We start from the raw sequence: 18,357 nt of genomic DNA on the forward strand, positions 1-18,357 counted from the left end.
GAAAAAAAGGGAGACAGGTTTGGTGTAAAATTGCTTGTCGGCGCTGTTTTCTACTCAGCAGCAAGAAAATACTGTGATTTATTACTGGCAAGCCAAAGAAAAGAATCCAAACCTCGTACTCTTATATTGCTTTTTTGCCCAGTGGGAACAAATACAAATCATAAATAAGGCAGGCTATCACAGAGAGGCCGCAGTGCCCCGTGATCAACCCACCGTTCTATAGCAGTACAAGACATTACACTAAACTTCTGTCTGATATGCAGATAAAGGGCTAAAATCTGGGTGGGATGGGGAAGGGGAGTGAAGCATTAGATCATTCTCGAAGGCAATGATTCAAAGCATATCAGTGAAAAGAAATGCTGCATTTGTTTAAAGTCAGTATAGATACAGACATTGTAAGCTCTGAAACTCAGATATCTAATGCATTTAGCATTTATTACACTCATGATGAGCCAAGGGAGGTATCTTTTGGACTTTTTCTCAAGCCACACAGTTGAAATAGTTTACCTTGAATTTCTTCCGAAGAAGGAGAAATCATTTGTATGAAATCAAACTCAGATATATACTGTACTGTACAATCAACAGAACCCTTGACTTTTTGACCCTCTGCCAAGAGAGTTTGTTTGTCACTAATAGTGTTAAACATCACAGCGTCTGCAGGCTAAAATGATTAACAAAGTGAATGAAAGCTGATGAAAATACTGTACATGATTGGTGTCAGCCTGTAAGATTGTTTTTATTCTGGCAGGTGGTTAAGAGTACTCTGACCACACAGAGTTGACTTTGCAGCCCAAAACAATTGCTGCGATTAGGTTTTTGAATCAATGGGAAACAGGTAGCCTATTGATTGATCTCTTTGGGCAGCTTTGCAATGCCTTCTTTACGTTTGATTCATTATAGGCTAAGATGTAGATGAACTATATTACATTGAATTCATAATTCCTGCATGAGATATTACTCGAGAAATCTTCGCTTAAGATAGGTGCCAAGAAGATCTGTTTGTGGCTTCAACAAGTGAGAAAAGGCACGGTTCCATAACATCTTCATGATCATAGTTTTATTTACAGTCCGTCCTTCAGGCTTAGAGCCAATAGCGTATGTTATGTAATAAATTAAATTTCATTCTCAACCCCTTTAATTTGTGCAAGCTGAATTAGTACCAGCTGATCAACAAAGCAGCCTCTCATCATAGATTTATAGACGGGCATGATTGCTGCCAGGTTGACATTAACTCTTTCAGTCTGCAGGGAACTGTTCAAATACGACTGGCTGAAACACATACACACATGCACACACACACACACTCATGTGTATATGCAGATGAGACTTGTCTGTTCCTTCTGGCTGTCTCTGTAGAGCTGTCACACATGCTGCGTCTTGGAGCACCAGGAGACCGGGGTTGACTTGAATTAAACTGAGAGGAAGTCCTTTCCAGATCTGCAGAGAGCCACAGAGACACATCCGCCCCCAGAGAGAGACAGTCAAAAAGAGAGAGCGAGAGAAAGCGATAGAGAGAGAGAGAGAGAGAGAGAGAGAGAGAGAGAGGTTGAATGGAGGAAGGGGGGGGGAAATGGAGGTTGGAGATGGTCTGAAGATGGGAGTTAATAGAAAAGAGAAAGTGTAATTGAGGGAGAGAGATGGAAGATGAGGTGGAGAGAGAGGAGGACACTGGAATAAGAAGGAGGGAAGGGAGATAAAAGTGGTGTGTGTGTGTGTTTGATACAGAAAATGATGAGAGGATAAGGCAGAAAGCTCACAGAGGATATGTCATTAGAAACACCTAGAATATTCTTTCCTCTTTCCCTGTGTGGGGTTCATTTTCAAGTCACTGTGCATATTAAATATGTAAATACATCTCTGCACACACATTATTATTCCATAACAGCACCATGAGTTGTATATCTATTGTGGGCATTTTTCACTTTTTATTTCCATACATGTCAATCAGCAGAGAGTTTACATTTTCAATTTGACAGTTCAAGAAAAGATAAAGACTCTGTCATGCTGACTTCATGCACTTAGATGGGTAGCAAGGCTGACGGCAGGGTAGGGAAAGGGGGTGGGTAAGTGAAATGAAGAAAATGTAATGAATGTGTGAGAGAATATAACCAGTCTCACTGTTTGAACTTAACCTGTGATCCATTAATACTTTTATTACATCATATTATTTGCATTGATTTTTAACTCGTATGTCTCTATAGGCAGCATCCAGGGTGACCTATTAAACAGTGGAACATCCCTAAAGACCTGAGCCTGCAGAACAATAGATTAGCTCACAGTAAAATGATATCTCTACCAACAGTCAGGCTGCACAGCACACTAAGAAAGAGCAATCGTTATTTCTACCCAACCACCAGGCATTGTTATGAACCATAAATGATTGTTCTTTTTCTAACATTCTGCAACTCTCCTATACCCTGTGTGATAAACCCACTACAGACCTGGGTGTTGGTAGAACAAGAAATTAGAACATTAATTATTTAGTGAGAAAGTGTCTACCCAAAATGAATGAATAAATAAAACAAGTCATTTTTTTCCCGTTATTCCTGCAAACTTGGAAAACTTTGAAACCCCTGCTTATATTTTCACTGGGGAAGCTTGTTACTCTCAATAATAATAATCTCCAAATCTAGTTCTTTGCAGTGGTTCACATGAATTTTGTTGCACAGGCTCTTTCTTCTGTAATATCACAGACCTGCTACGCAGAAGTCCTACAGGCTACGTATTCTCATTTCAATTTTGGAGCTTTCACTGTTGAATCATTTACATAAATGATGACATTTCAAGCATGATGCACAATCATTGTGTGCAATTATTAACACTTAGGGGAAATAAGCAGTTCAAAGATAATAGCATGCATTTGGTGGTTTAAAAGCACCATTATATACTTCGTTTGCCACTTAAACTACAATTTCGTTTGTCCAACTGCAAGACATAAGCTTAAAAGGGATGACCTAAAAACATGTGTTGTACAGCTGCTGAGATGAAAATGCTTTAGGAACGAATTTTTGGAAGTTTTCTGATTTACCTTATGCTCCACATCATTTTCTAAATACACTGTAGTTTAAACAAAGGCAGATCTATGAACACGATGATTAAATGCCAAATACTTAAATCCACAACTTCTTTGAAACATGCAAAACCAGAATAAGTGTGTAAATATTAACAACATTCTTTTAAATATTTCATAGTACTGAAGGATTGGTTTTATTACTGTGTGAATCAGCTGAGAGCTGGGAAGAAAAATATCAAGCATGCAAGGACACTTGCATTGTATTATTCAGACATGATAAAAGTCATATTGTGAGGGTGGAAGAAGTAAAAAAAAGTGTTGTTACATGATGCAACAGTTGGTAATCTCATTGTTATCATGAGAAATATCTCTTAACGTTTCCCTCTTAAACACTGAATTATTCAGTGCACAGCAACCGGGTTTTGGAGTGTAAACCACTCACAGAGGAGTTGTATGGCACAGAAACAGTAACAAACATGGAACAGAAAGCCAGATCATGATGAAGAGCAAGTCTTTTTGAATGCAAAAACTGGAAATTGAACACAGCGGATCATTGAAAGTTCAGCATCTGAACTAGTCCATTCCACCAAACCAGCATGACCCAAATAAGGAGTTCATTCTCCCAGACATTTCCTGATTCATCCATATGCCAGTTGGCTGCAACCCTGATACATGCGCAGAGTGAGACCTGGGAAGATCAGATAACTAGGACTGCTCTGAGACTCAGCCAGGTTCTGGGGAACTCTGAATGTTGGTGTTGAGATGTCTGATGGAACCCCAAACACATCAGACCAAATACAGTAGTTGTGGGGAAAATAATAAATTCTAAGATATATTGCAATGCTTTGTTAAAAGATTCTGCATCGATGCAGGAAAGGCCATAATCTTTTATGAACGCAATGGGCTGGCCCACTTCCGGTTCTGGAGCTACGTAGGTGCAAGTGCAGTGTTTATTCAAGATCGAAAATGTGAGAGCAGCTGCAGCCGAGAAACTATTTATGACTATGTTCTTGTTCAGTCTTATCAGGAGGACTTTGAAAAAGGACATTATATGATTTTTGCAAACGGGCAGCTGTTTGTGGGATTTATTTGTTGCAAAGATTTTGAATAAAAGGGTTTAAATTTACCTCATTGTTTGTATTAATCGTGTAAAAATGAACCTTGTATATAGATCCAAAATTGAGAAGCATTGCAATGCACTGTGATGCATCGAGAATAGTTTAATAATCCAATTGTGAGGTGACTGACGATTCCCACCCCTCAAATACAGCTGTATGTGCACCACACAAAAACCCAGACAAAAATAAAAACACATTCACTTGACGGTACATCACAACACTAAGGTCCAGAAGACTTTTAAAAAGCTTAAATCAGCCGAAAGCCCATCAGACCACATCAGCGTCTTAGGGTGTGTAAGGGTGAATACAGCCCCAGGCCAGGCCAACTAGCATTAGATAGAAGGACAGCAGCCTTAACTAAAGCACAACTTTGCAGATTTGCACAATCTCCTTTGGGAGGCATGAAGGATACACTAGGAGTGTCTCCCCCTGCAGCTAAACAGCTAATACAAACCCCTGAAGGCCTTAATTGCTCTATTTTCTAATCCTACATATGGGTAGGCTACAATGTACAGTATGTATGGTATCTAATGTTTGGAAGGAGAAGAGTGAATTTTCCATGCCTATTTTTCAGAATGTGATTCATTTAATTAACTTGAAGAAGTCTGCTATAGCCTAGCTGTTTAATTGTGCCAGTTCATATTTAAGTCTGAAAACATGGAATTTGGTAGTTGGCACCTGGAGAGGAGGAATGAGAACAGGGGATGAAGCAATTCACTGTGGCTTAAAACATCTCAACTAACTCAGTTTAATTGAGCCGTTGTATAAGAAGCAGGTGCAAATGGTGCATAAGAGCCTTTACATTTGGTTTAGAGATTACATTGTGTGTTATATCAGTACCAAACACACATGAGCATTGCCAAGGCAGCTGCAAAACAGCAAAGCAGAGACACACACACACACACACACACACACACACACACACACACACAAACACACACACACACACACACACACACACACACACACACACACACACACACACACACACACTAATTTGTCAGTGGAATCCAAAACTTCATATTGTATACTGCATAGACTGCATCTGTTTTCTATTGGCCTGGTTAGGCTGTGAAAGGATAGATGTTCAGTGTCCCAATTTAAATGAAACTAAGGTCAGTCTCAAACAGACCAAATCCTGTGGCCACTTACATTTAAAAATGTTAAAATTGAACTCCAGTATTAGAAAGATCCAAATGTCCTGACTGTTAGAAAGCATTTATTAAACTAAAACTGAAAATATTCTTCCTCATTTAGCATCTCAGCTCTGTTAAAGGTCAGTACTGCAGAGTTATAATACATTACTGGCTTTTTGTAGCAGCTTTTGTTTCTGTAATGAATTTGTACATAATCCCCACTGTAAAATGTTTTCTGCAGAAATGTAAGGAGATGATGATGTGGCAGTTGGTTTAGGGGGGTTGATTTAACCAGAAATGAAGACAAATTAGTGGTACATATTCAAAAATGATAGACTGCTTAGAGTTCCTCTCAGTCTACAATCTGTGTCATTGCAGTGTCATTATGAAAATAACATGTGACCTACTTCTAAGATGTATCGCTATTATCTAGTTAATGCATATTTCAGTTCCTGCAGACTGCACAAGCAAAGAAACATACCAATGAATGAACAAAGAGGTAATCATGGTTGCTTGTTGTGACATCATTACAGAATAGGTGTCCATCTGAATTGTACTTGAGGATGAGCATTAAGAGGCTAGATCAAGCCAAAGAAAAGCACTTCCTACTCAAAACTGACAACACTGATTTGTCTTTCTAGAGTGATTATAACTGATGAGATATTTTTTTTAAGATTATAATTAAAACGCATAGACAGGATAATACCTATTCTATACCACATGTCGTTCACAAGCTTATTGAAAATCAAATAAATTGCTGTCATACCTGAACTAAGGTATAACATATTTCAAACACTTCAATAACGACGCAGCATTTAGTAAATACAATTAAATACTTGTCAATGTTACATGATTACGTCTGATGAATGATTGTGTGAAGCCACTGACCTTTTCTATCGCTTATTGTTTACTCTCCAACCATCCAGCAAATATCCTTGTGCTACAGGCCAGAGGGGTCAGCCAAACTGCAGGGATAAATACATCAAACACATGATGATGTGTAACTTCCAAGGGGTTTCTCTACCAAGAAATCAAAATTATTATCTGCATTTCAGTACAGAGAATGTGATCCTGTGATTGTTTTGTGACTGAACAAGGCTTCACTTAGGCTGATAATTAGGATAATCTGCAGACTGCAGACAAACTAAGATGTTATTCAAATATAATATGCATGCATTGGCATCTGATGCCACGTTCTGAAAGCTGGTGACTCAAAGAAACAAATTCTTATGCAGAAACGTGAGAAGGCGCTAGCATGCATTGTGCTTTAACAAAAGTCTTTAAACTGGGGGAAGGAGAAGTATTCTTTGCATTGTGCAATCAACTAATATCGAGCATTGCACAAAGTGTTGAATCCAGCTCTGAAAAAAACCTGATTATGGCTCAGTCCCCTCCATATCCTCCCCTCTAACTTTGTTATTGTCCAACCCTCGCTTCCTTCCCGTAGACTTTGTAGCTGGATGGCCTAATTGAACCATTTCCACACATAATGTTGCAGCCCCGAGGGGCCTCATTAAAGAAACTGGGCCGATCCACCTCAACTATTTTTCAGCCACCCCCTCATCCAGAAGGTTTCCTTCAGCAAGAAGCAAGCAAGAAGATTGATATCATCCAGTCACATCTGTCTGGTCAATATTAGGCCACATCCATACCAACCAGTTAACTGAACTAAGAACACAAACTTCCCAGCTCTCATCTGAGAAAACAAAATGTGCATACAAGTACCTTCATAGCTCATTCTTTTTACTTAAAATCATTAGTCTTTAAGCCTGGATTTTTTTTTTTTAAACTTCATGTTGCATTAGGGGTTATGTGTAAAGCAAGTTGTTTTTGTAAGGCTCAGTGAGTTCCTTCGTGCTGGCTTGATTGCAACCTGAAATACAGAACAAGTAGCAGAACACAGCCAATAAAAGTTCCAGTACATTAAATACCATATCTTTCTGACGTTTTTGTGCTAATGGAATATTAACCATGCAGTAGTGAGTGATATTGATTTTCAAATAAAAATCTCAAAAGCCAATTATAATTTTTCTCAGCATTGGTTAAAAAGTGTTTTAACCACAACAGTTTAAATATTTTTGTGTTTAGTTTTCTGAAGTTGCTATTTGGATTTAGCAGAAATACAGCCACACCGTATCCCTCTGCATGCATGGGTTAGATCAGAAAACACCTAAAGAAATTAGATTTTGGATTTGGTAATTATATATGCTATTTGAATTCCTGTCACTCTCCTATTATTATTGCTTTGTAACTGTATTTGTTCACCAAGGCATAATAGCTGAAAACCAGCTATGGATTTGGTGACAGCATTGCCCGAGAAGACATGCAGTCAGTCACCACAGTGCTCTTTATCTCAGCAAAGTCATTGCTCTGTTGACTCAGTGATACCTCTGTAATGTAGCATCAGCAGGCACACAGTTGCTGTGTCAACACTGTTCTGTCGGTGTCATCTTTCTGTGCCCCCGGGTGATCTTTGAATGCAACTGTGCAGAGCAGCGCAAACAAAATAGAAGGACAAATAATAATAATAGAAGGAGATAAGCAATGATTGAAAAGCCAACAAAGACCAGAATATGAATGCTGCGGGGGGGGGTGATAATGTCAAAGGGACCTATAGTTTGACCATTGAGAAGGAAACTATGCTGATTTTATTAGACGTGCATTTCACAATCGACATTTGACCACAGCTTACAAGATGGTTTTGAAGATATACCAAGTGTGAAAGTGCTGCACGTGTGTTAAACTGAAATATAGATTAAGAAATTGTAATACACAATAAAGTGCACTGCTACCGAAAAAAATGGTATAACTCAATTTTAAAAGCATTTTTTTTGTTTGGTAGCAGGAAACAGTTTAGTTTACCCACAACACTTGCACTGTGGTCCTAGCATACGAAATGAGGCATTAACAAAAGGAATGACTCAAATGTGTGGTAAGGCTGGAAAATAATAGTACTACTACTACTAATAATAATAATGATGATGATGAAACCGTCCACTAATTACCAGAGCTATTAAATGAGTCTCCTCTTCAGATGAGCTGTCTCCTGGGGGGGCATGTTTTACTGGCAGGTTCAATGCTAATGACAGCCTGTCATAGAGGGACTTCATATATACCAACACTCTGACTAATTATATAATTAGGAAAACACCAGCGATAGACATGAGCAAACACATGTGTTCTTGAGCCCATAATTGTTATGTGCCAAGTTCATGTGCCAGTTTTGCTGATCACATATTTTCTCACAACGCTGTTCAGATGTCAATTCATACATGCAAGTATGACACATACTTGACAATAGACGCAAGATTATTATTCATGCAATCAGTCTGAAGTTGGATATTTCAGTTTTCCTTATTTATGGCAGAGGTAATAGAAAAGACATTCTAATATTCCCTTCATACCTATCATTTGCTTTGATTTAATTTTCCTGATTTCTTTCAAATGTTAAATGAATTTAATCCATTCTCAAACAGTTTTCTTATCAAAGACTTTCATAAGAAAAGTATTTGGTTTTTCCTCTCCTACTCTAAACAGAAGTATTGGCTCCACTGTCACTATGTCGGATCGGATAAAATCTCCCAGGTTTAATTAGTGATGATCGGATTAATAATTATATATTTTTTCCCTCCACAAGAGCATTTAATTGGGGGACTTTGACACAGGGGAATCCTTCAGCAAAGAAATCCATCGTCTAACCCTCATTAAGGAACTCAGCAATGCTAGTATGTTGAAGTCTGAGAGCGAGACTGTGCTGAAGAAAGTCTAGCACTTGAACTCCCTCGCTCTCTTTCTCTCGCTCCCTTTCTCTCTCTCTGTCTCTCTATCTCTCTCATAAAGCAGGCTTTAATTAGCTAATGAATCTTGCAGCTCTCTCTGCCGACCTTTGGCCTTATACCGAGGCATAACAGGCCTGTTCACAGAGCGAGACATGTCACACGCAGTTAAGAATCAATGCCCTCTCCGGCAAAAGATTTTAATGAGTTAAACACTGCACTGTCCTTTTCATTGTTAGAAGCTGTGAAGTTCACAATCATAAATCATGTCTGAAAGCTCTCCGTAGTTTGTAATGTATCGATTTATTATCATTTTCAAGAAATACCACTGCTGCATGATTGATATTGCTTCTTATGTGTATACAGTAGCGCACAAGGACCAACAATATTTTTTTTCTATTTAAGTGTTTAACAGAAAACATACTGTATGTGGCAGCAATGCAAAAGCATGTAAACTGCCATCTAAATATTAATCTCTTTGACCACTTGTTTGAAGAAAAAGGTTTTTTTCAGTCTTTGCTGGCAGGTGAACGAGGGTCACCTTAAAACCAGACATTCAACAGAAAGTGGTTATTTATCTTCCCCCTTTGATGTAGGTGGGACTGAATTAGCACTATCTGTATTGGGTGGTAGCCTATACATACAGTAGACCTACAAGGCACTGCACTATGTCTTTAGAGATTTACTAAACATATAAATACAGATTTTTACCAAACTTCTGATAAATGCAATGTGTAGGGTGCCCTATATAGGGCACCCTACACATTGTGCTTTTGAGGAAAGCACTAAACCTCCCCTGAACTGCTCGTACACTATGCAGCCCCTCACTCTGACATCTGTCCTTCAGTGCATTACCACAGGATCCTGTTTGTACGTGTGTGTATTCCTAGCCTACTCTATGTGTGGGTGTCTAGCATGTCAGGAAAAAAAGTGTATAAAACTGAATTTACCCTCTGAGATTACCGAAGTATGTCTCATCTATATATTTTCAATTCACCACTGGTGGCATGGATGGATTATATAAAATATATAAAATAAGGTCCTTTTTTTTTTCAGAAGCAATGAGGAGACCCTTTGTGTAACATCTCTCACTGACATCTCCCTTAGATGACATCTCCCCTGACTTTATTCTGATCAGAGCTGACCCGACATGGCAGGTCCACATCTCAGTGTCCACATCTTCAATCCTGCATGGCGGAGCTCCGTCAGCCTGTTCAGTCAACTGTGCAATGCTGCATGGTGCTCCCAAGTCCAGCATTGGAAATGTGCCCTGGGTGAGCTGAACTATAAATTAGTCTGAATAAGTCAAGGGGGGTGGGCTGAGCTAGGCTATCCCCTGTAGATATCTGCTGAGAAGAAGAACCTGCCTGAAGGTTGGTGCTCCTAAATCTTTTATCATTGCTGAGGCAGCCTGATCCAGGCATGGACTGAGGCCATCAATCAGGGCCAATGTTCACAGCTAATGGGTTGTTCAAGTTTTCCTGCAAATTAAACAGCCATCCTCATGTAAATCAAGCATGAGAAACAGCACTTACTGCAATACCCTCTGGCTACTTTTTGGTATCAAAGGGCATTTACAGTGATTGGGCTTACTAGGCCTGCACTCTGCAACTCGTGAAATAGTGAAATCTGGCAGGTTAGAGGCTAAACATGTTTTGTAATCTATCCTTTAATGACAATTTCAAAACTATAATAATTACTGCACCGTTAACTGACTTTGTCCATTCAGCTGGTGCATTATTTATCCAGTTTCTATCCAGATTTCACATAATCCTCACAATATCATCATCATAAACAACATAGCTCTTTCCTTTGACAGGCTACCACAGTGTTCAAACAGTAGCTCCCATTCCTTCCCCTCATTGCTATTATTAGCTGGACTCTTTGCAGGCACATGTTTCATGAGAAGAGGATCACATTTTGAAGAGACTCGCTGCTTGGTAGGTGTGAATTGGATTGATGGGACAAGTAATACAAAACTAACTTGAAAGGCGACCTCTCACTCAACTCAAATAGAAGAATATGAATGATAGCAAAGCAGACACAAGCAAGGGAATTTAAAAGATCATCTTACAGGATTTGTATAGTTTAATTGAAGGAACACACAGAGAGTGCGATAGTTTGATCAAGCCTGTTTTATTTTGTCATTTCACTCAAATGATGGGAGGACCAATGTTAGCTAGCTTAATCCCTCTTTTCAATGCATTGAGAGAAAAAACACAGTTTAAAAGATTCAAAATACTTAAATGCACCTCTGTCTGAAAAAATGATTCTTCTCTCATCCACACAACCAAGCTGTGTTTTTGTTTCTTTATTATATTCTACAATTTGTGTGGAATGACAAATGAATGGAGTCTATGAACCTGGTTATGACAGATACACCAACAGCAAATAATCAGACTTACAAAGAATATTAAGGCAGTGTTTATACAAATGTGAATTTACAAATCAAAAAATATTCACTGAAAAATAGGAAGTATTGGAGTTGGTTTAAAATCATGATGACTAATAAAGATTGTAGTATGTTCCTTATGGTGTATTGTTCCCTCTATAGAAAAATCAATATTGTAAGCTGTCATCATGTACCTGTGAGCCCGATAAGGTGCCTCTACATTTATTAAACTGTATGATGATTTAGTGCTCTAAAATGTAACAGCAGGACTATATACGAAGCAAAAACGTCACAGAAAGCCCCAATAGATTACCTGCTCCTAGCTTACTTTACTTCAGGGGCAATTATGCCTGTTTGAATCAATATCCTAACATTTAAAATTCTTTTTTAATAACATCTCTCAGCGATGCTGTTTTTAGGGGTCAGTGGCCGAAGCATCAATCATGATCTATTGCGCCTTGTCTTCTAAGAATCCTCAGATATTGTATCTCAGAGATGCTCTGGCCTCCACTAAGTTGATGTTAGATAATTAATTAATACAGTAAAGGAGATGATGGGGCACAACAGGACACACTAGCTTAAGAGACCATCTCTACTCTGTGTAACCAGAGAAAACATCTTAATATTGCTGCAAAGCTTGCAAGGGAAAGATGATGTTATTATTGGTCCCTGGGAAACAGGAGATGGTGTGAGGGTGACAGAGCTCAGAAGTCAGATGCAGATCAGATTACAAATTTGGAACCAAGCCTCTACTTCGTCTTTGAAGACTCAGCTTTGCAAAGCGTAAGGAGGGGAGGTCGGAAGGGAGAATGTGTGACAACACAGCAGTAACGTGATGCCTCCAACATACACTATAATGTGAGAGTGTAATCTATTATCGAAGTTCACTGTTCAATGCTAATAAAGTGTATGTCTGTATGGCCTTAACAACATTGTATGTCACGTTTGAATATTTTATTTTCTAGTACTTAATACTAATATGTTTATCATAACTGACTTTATTTTGTTATACTTTTATTTACATTTTTTTTGTCCTGAGACTCACATTAACTCAAGTAGTACTTTGGTACTAAATTGAGATATTTAAAAAATATCCTGTTAAATCTTCGGCGCATGCAGGATTTGGTGTGGACAGCATAAAGCAGGTGGAAGATTATCTGCACTGATAAACCAGCGGCCATTGAGCGTATTCTTATAACAACCCTAACCCTAACCCAAAGAGCAGTGTGTTGCTGTGTGATATGAACTGCAGGTCAGTGTCTGAGGACCGGAGGTTTCAGAACGTGTCGTTTGTATGTAGGAAGTCAGAGAGGCACTGAGAGGCTGGGCATGGAGGGATTTCTTCGCAACGATGATGATTAATGATGGGTAACAAGATTGTTTTGAAAGAACTGAATCTTGACCTAAGCTTAAACTTTGTTTAAGCATGGCATTACAAAAATTCAGTTGGTAGATCAAGGAAGTCAAGGAAGACCTTTACATATTTCTAAAAGCTTGGAATATCTAAGTCATTAAGATAAGACATTTACAAAGGATCGATTCATCAAAAAAATTACAAGCATGCTAGAATTCCAGGAAGTAGCCTTATCTTTATGATATGGAAAACGTTTGTGTTACAAATATTTCCCCACATACTGGAACCCACAAGGGAAATGTAGTATTTCACCCCACTCTACTTTTTGGAGGTACCAACAATCAGTACAATCATTTTCACACATGGCGTTGTTTAATTCTTTGTTAATCAGCAGCAGGTGTTCTCTTCACAGCTCGTTAACTAGTGCTCATGTGAAAGGCTGTCAAGCTTCATTGTCTGACATTAGCTGCTGTAGTCTGTATCGTGTGTTGTCTTGCTCCTTCACACAGTTCAGGTGCCACAGACACGAACAGGTGGTTTGGGTGCTGAAGGTACAGAGGCTGTGCAAACAGTTCATAGTAACAGATTTGTCACAACGGAGGATTGTTCTTGGCTTCATTATAATGGAAAAAAAACCCAGATCAGAGTGAAATAGCTTTCAGACAATAAATAACTAAATGTATTTGCCACTTTAGGGCAACATTGTTATTCTGCAATGCTTCAGTTAATACATGTTACATTTTGCTTCTGTGTTCATTTGAATTATTTCCCTTTTCTTTAACTTCTTTGCCAGGCTCACAATCTTTGACACAAGCTTAAACATGGTAGCATGAGCAAATAAGCACAACAGAATGCACTCAATTGTCTTCAAAATGTATGAAATATTATGAATTCCAACAGTTGTTGAGACATTTCTTTAACCCCAAATGCAGTTTTTTGTTCCAGGTAAAATCAAGAGACAAAAATAAAGACAGTGGCTATGTCCCAAATCACTCCCGATTCACTGTCTAGTGAACACCATTTTATTGTGGCGTTCGAAATCTGAGTGAACATGATCAGGCCTTTGACTCGACTGCTCTCAGACGGAAGAGAGGAGTGACCAGTGTGAACACAGAAACACATATCTGTGATTTTAAAGATCACATATTCTGCTTTTTCTAGTTTTATACGCACTTTAGTGTGTTTTCCAGTTGTCTTGTGCATGTTTAGGCACATCTATTTGCAAAAATTCAAAGTCTGCGTAAACGTGGCTTTTCCAACATCGTTCTGTTAGCAGTAGTATCACTTGGTCCCAATCCCCCTCATTGAAAATGGGTTTTTGACATCACAAACACATGATATCATTGATCCAAGCCCATTGGCTTGTTGGCCCTTGGACTGACTGCAGCATTACCAATATGGTAAAAGGGGCAGGACCCTCAACCTTCCTGTTGATACACCACATCTGTACCAGCTTAGCCACAGCCGCTATTTAAATGTTAAAAAGTTTTTTTGGTTTTTTTTCTTTTTCATTTTGCTTAATGAGTGCACTGTTTAGTCCCCTACATATAACTATATATAGAGATAGGGAATGAGTGTTTGATTTACGATACAGCCATTATTTCTCATCTGGTTATTATAATAAGCTTAAAAAGTAAAGGATTAGCTCATTTCAAGTTAGCTTATCCTTAAAGATGGGTTGAACTTGCATGATACAGCAAATGGTTAAAAAATGGTGTCAAATAGGGTTCATGAATGCATTCATATAACAAAATTAAGCTTTTGTAGCTCGATATTCTGAACATATTGGTAATACGACTTCCGACTCTTGCTGCTGGCAGCATGTGCCATGTTCTTTAACTAAAGACGCTGCAGTGAATTATTAAAGGGTGGGATATTTGGTTTGTTGAAGTAGGCCTACTATACTTTTACACTTTGTTTCCTTCTGTTTGGCTCCATCTCAGTGCAGATAAGATGTTGTATCCTGCATAAATCAGTGCAACAACACTGTCATTGCCAGTCCTCACGCATGGCAATACCAGGCTGGCAGCAACGACAGTAAAGCCTTTCTATCCCTACATGTTTATTCATTTATTTGTCATTGCAGCACTTGCTTGCCCCTGGCATAAAATGCAAACAAGAAAGAACCAATTCTTACCTATGAAGACAGTTTCTGGTATTCTTCTTTTATTCCTGTTTCCACACAACCAATGTGTCGCCTCTCATGCATGATGCTTCAGTTTCTGAAATTGGACAATGAGTCACAGCAATCTGAAAATAGATTGTTTTGAAATTTTGTGAACATCAAGTACAAACACCCCCTACTGCATGACAGGATCATGACAGAAGCAATTTGCCCTTTATACATGAGTAAAATGATTCTGGGAGTCCCGCTGTTCTTTCCCAAAACCTACATAGTAGCAGTTTATAAGAGTCTATATGACAAAGCCCCAAGAAACACAGTCTGCAGCCATCCGCTTTCTGAGCTGATGCAGCGTGCAGTCATCACAGGCTGAGTGAAGCATAAGCCGCCATCGAAGCAACGTTCCCTCAGATGTATTTGAATAAGACATGATGCCAGTTTATTTTTGTCACATCCCCCACCCCAGACTGTTGGCAAGTAATAGAGTTGTGACTAACTCTTCCAGTTTTCCATATTAGGCTCTGAAAAAAAGGAGAAAAAAAAACATGTAGAGGATTTCTTGTGCAGTTCATATTGGAGTAAAAAAATAACTCATCAATATGTACATTATTATTTAAAAATTAGAAGCAGTGTATCGAAGGGGAGGAAATCTGAATAATGTGCATCTACATTAGAGTTCATTATTTTATTCTGACACAGTTTTCCCTGAGCTGACTTTTCAGCCCAGGCTCTCTGATGTTAAATAATAGATAGACATCACACAGCTACACTGCTCATGAAGTATTCGCCAAGAATCTCTGTTAGGCATTTGACTCCAAGGCTCTGTCCAAAATGCTATGTTTAAACCAGACTGACTGTCCCTGAATGTTTCATGAGGGCAACATATTGGTACACAGTGTAAAAACAAAACAAAGACTGAAGTTCTTACAATCTGTCATTACAAACCATATCTGATCATATTTAAGAAAATGTCTTTATTTTGCAGGTCTGGAGCCAGCTTGTCCTGTCTATGTGAAAAGACAAGGCAAAGGGGCAGGAGAGGAAATGATTGGCTGAGGTGTCATGGACAACGTCAGCCCCAGCTCTTCCAGTATGCAGTGTGGACTTCACTGCTGCGCATCACCAGTGGTGCCATAATCCAGTTATAACTGTGGGTGAGCATCCAATCCTTTAGTTTCATTTTTGTGGTTATTTTTATACACTAAGAAAATGTGTTGTTACTGTACACACAAAGAAAGACAGATACATTCAAGTAAATGTCCCTTTTGAATAAGCATTGTCAAAATTGGGCACAATGTCATAGTCATGTCATCAAGGTTTTCAGGACTTTCAATTGAAGACCAGAAATCTAGGATGAGCAAACTTTCAAAGAGGTGGGGATTTAAAAAAAACAAAAAGAACAAGAGCATTTAACAGGCAGATAGTGTTGGGTTCTTGATTTAAAATATAACAATAGGGCAAAAGTCAGGATTTAAGGCAAGGTAAGTTTATATATTTTATATAGCGCTGTTTAGACACAAGGCAATTCACAGTGCTTGACAGACATGATTCTGGGCTCTGCTGTATCATTTAGTCTAACAATTTCTTATTAATTCATTATAAACATATCTAATATTGGTCGTCCCTCTTTGTGAGAATATGGAAACTGTTAAGAGCAGCTGTGGCTCTGTTGGTAGTCGTCGTTTTATTACTATACTGGTATTATATCTCTGCACTGGGCAATACACGAAGAAAGCTATTGTTCTCTATTCTTTGCCCTTATGCTAATGGAATACAAGCAGCTATGACCCAGACTTTTTGACTGGTATAATGCAGCTTTAGCACTTACATCAAATAAAGTGTAAACATGCACCTACTTCAATGCCATTTTTCTAATCACATTGTTGAACTCATAATTTTACCCATTAATAGCTTGTATACTGCAGCAAGATTTTTCAAAGAGATACAAAGCTGAACCAAATGTTGTGGACTCTGCACATTTGTCAAACAGTCCACCCGCAGTCTGATGACATCATTTCCTGCCATTTGGCCAGGGATTTTTTTTCTTTTGCACTGGGCATGAAGTCACTGCCCATCCTCGGTGATGGCACAGATGAGCTCATCCGGCTGGCAAATGGCAAAAGCTCCTTTTCACGGCCTCCTCCAGTGCATGAGAACCTCCTTTCTTTGGTTGTGGCGGTATTATTTTATAACCTTTAAATTATGAGTTTTCTTCAGAGGTCTAAAACCATTACTGGCTCCATCATGTCACTCTTTTATTGCTTTTGGTGAGGCTGTAATGTTGCTCCGTCTGCTGCAGAATATTATTTTGTTTTCACATCTCCATGTAGACTAAAACCTGGAGTTCTTTTTTTTTACTTTTCTCAATGAGACTTTTGTCTGTATTACTACTGCTGCCATCGACAGCCTATTACGTGTGTTAGTGAGGCAGTTTGTTATGAGTGTCTGTACCTATCTGTCCCCTAATACCTGAGACCAACAGACATCAGTTTATTTCAGTAGATCATTTGTCATTGAATGAATGCAAATTCTGACTTTCATGATGTTAATTTCAAGATTGTCATGGCTTCTTGACTTGTATGCAGAGTGTTAACACATCCATCTTTCTCACCAGGTAATGTTGAGCCAAATAACCAATCCTGGAGATGCCGAAGAGAAGAGATATTCTTGCCATCGTGTTGATCGTGTTACCCTGGACTCTGCTCATCACTGTTTGGCACCAAAGCGCTATAGCTCCACTCCTCGCCATCCGCAAGGGTACGCATGCAGTGCACTTCACCGGCAATATCAATCCTGAAGAGGGTCCTCGATCCTCACACTACACTTCAGGCTTAGATAACAGGCCGTTCATTTGGAGGTGCTCACAAACCATGACCATCAGCTTCATCACAGCTCAATAACACTTGTCCAGTCATTGAAGCCTCATCAGTGTTTTACATGCATGATAAAGACTTAAGAGTTAGCATCATATTTTATACCCAGAGGAACATGATCTATGTAATGTATTCTGCGTTTTAGTCTAATAGAATCATTATTTCTGAATTGTTTTTGTATGTTGACAACAACCTGCTACAATATGTTATGAAACTAAAGTCATTTTACAGCGTTCACAGTTTACCCACTCTCATGCCTTGGCATATTAATCCAGGGTAGGAAACATACAGCCAAGAGCAGCATCGTTCTATTCATGCATCTAGATACAAATTAGTCCCTGATTTCACTTTTTATATCCAGTGGAAACTCAGAGACTGTATAATAAGCAATTTGGAGTGATGTTTTTTTCTGCTTCTTGAGCTACATGGAATATTTTGCTTTCATGGGTAATATCCTGGTTGCTCACTAGTCTGAGTTATTAATACACAAACCCATGAGCTTCTCAGAGACCATAAACCAACATTGGAAAATGTCAAGAATACTGAAGAGTAAACACTCAAATGAGAGCGACA

At 38.7% G+C, this 18,357-nt stretch overlaps 1 protein-coding gene across 4 annotated transcripts in view; it reads left to right on the plus strand.

Moving 5' to 3' along the window:
* b3gat1a (beta-1,3-glucuronyltransferase 1 (glucuronosyltransferase P) a) overlaps positions 1-18,357 on the plus strand; it is a 66,768-nt gene that overhangs the window by 37,578 nt on the left and 10,833 nt on the right. For 3 of the 4 annotated variants that reach the window (XM_079353998.1, XM_079353999.1, XM_079353996.1), the window contains 2 exons: positions 15,897-16,065; positions 17,526-17,668. In XM_079353998.1, the coding sequence (XP_079210124.1) occupies positions 17,557-17,668 (112 nt within the window). In that variant the 5' untranslated portion in view covers positions 15,897-16,065; positions 17,526-17,556. The remainder of the gene's footprint in view (positions 1-15,896; positions 16,066-17,525; positions 17,669-18,357) is intronic. The other variant, XM_079353997.1, reaches the window with a different exon arrangement.

The sequence above is a fragment of the Symphodus melops genome, assembly GCF_947650265.1.
Source record: "Symphodus melops genome assembly, chromosome: 10".
Lineage (NCBI taxonomy): Eukaryota > Metazoa > Chordata > Actinopteri > Labriformes > Labridae > Symphodus > Symphodus melops.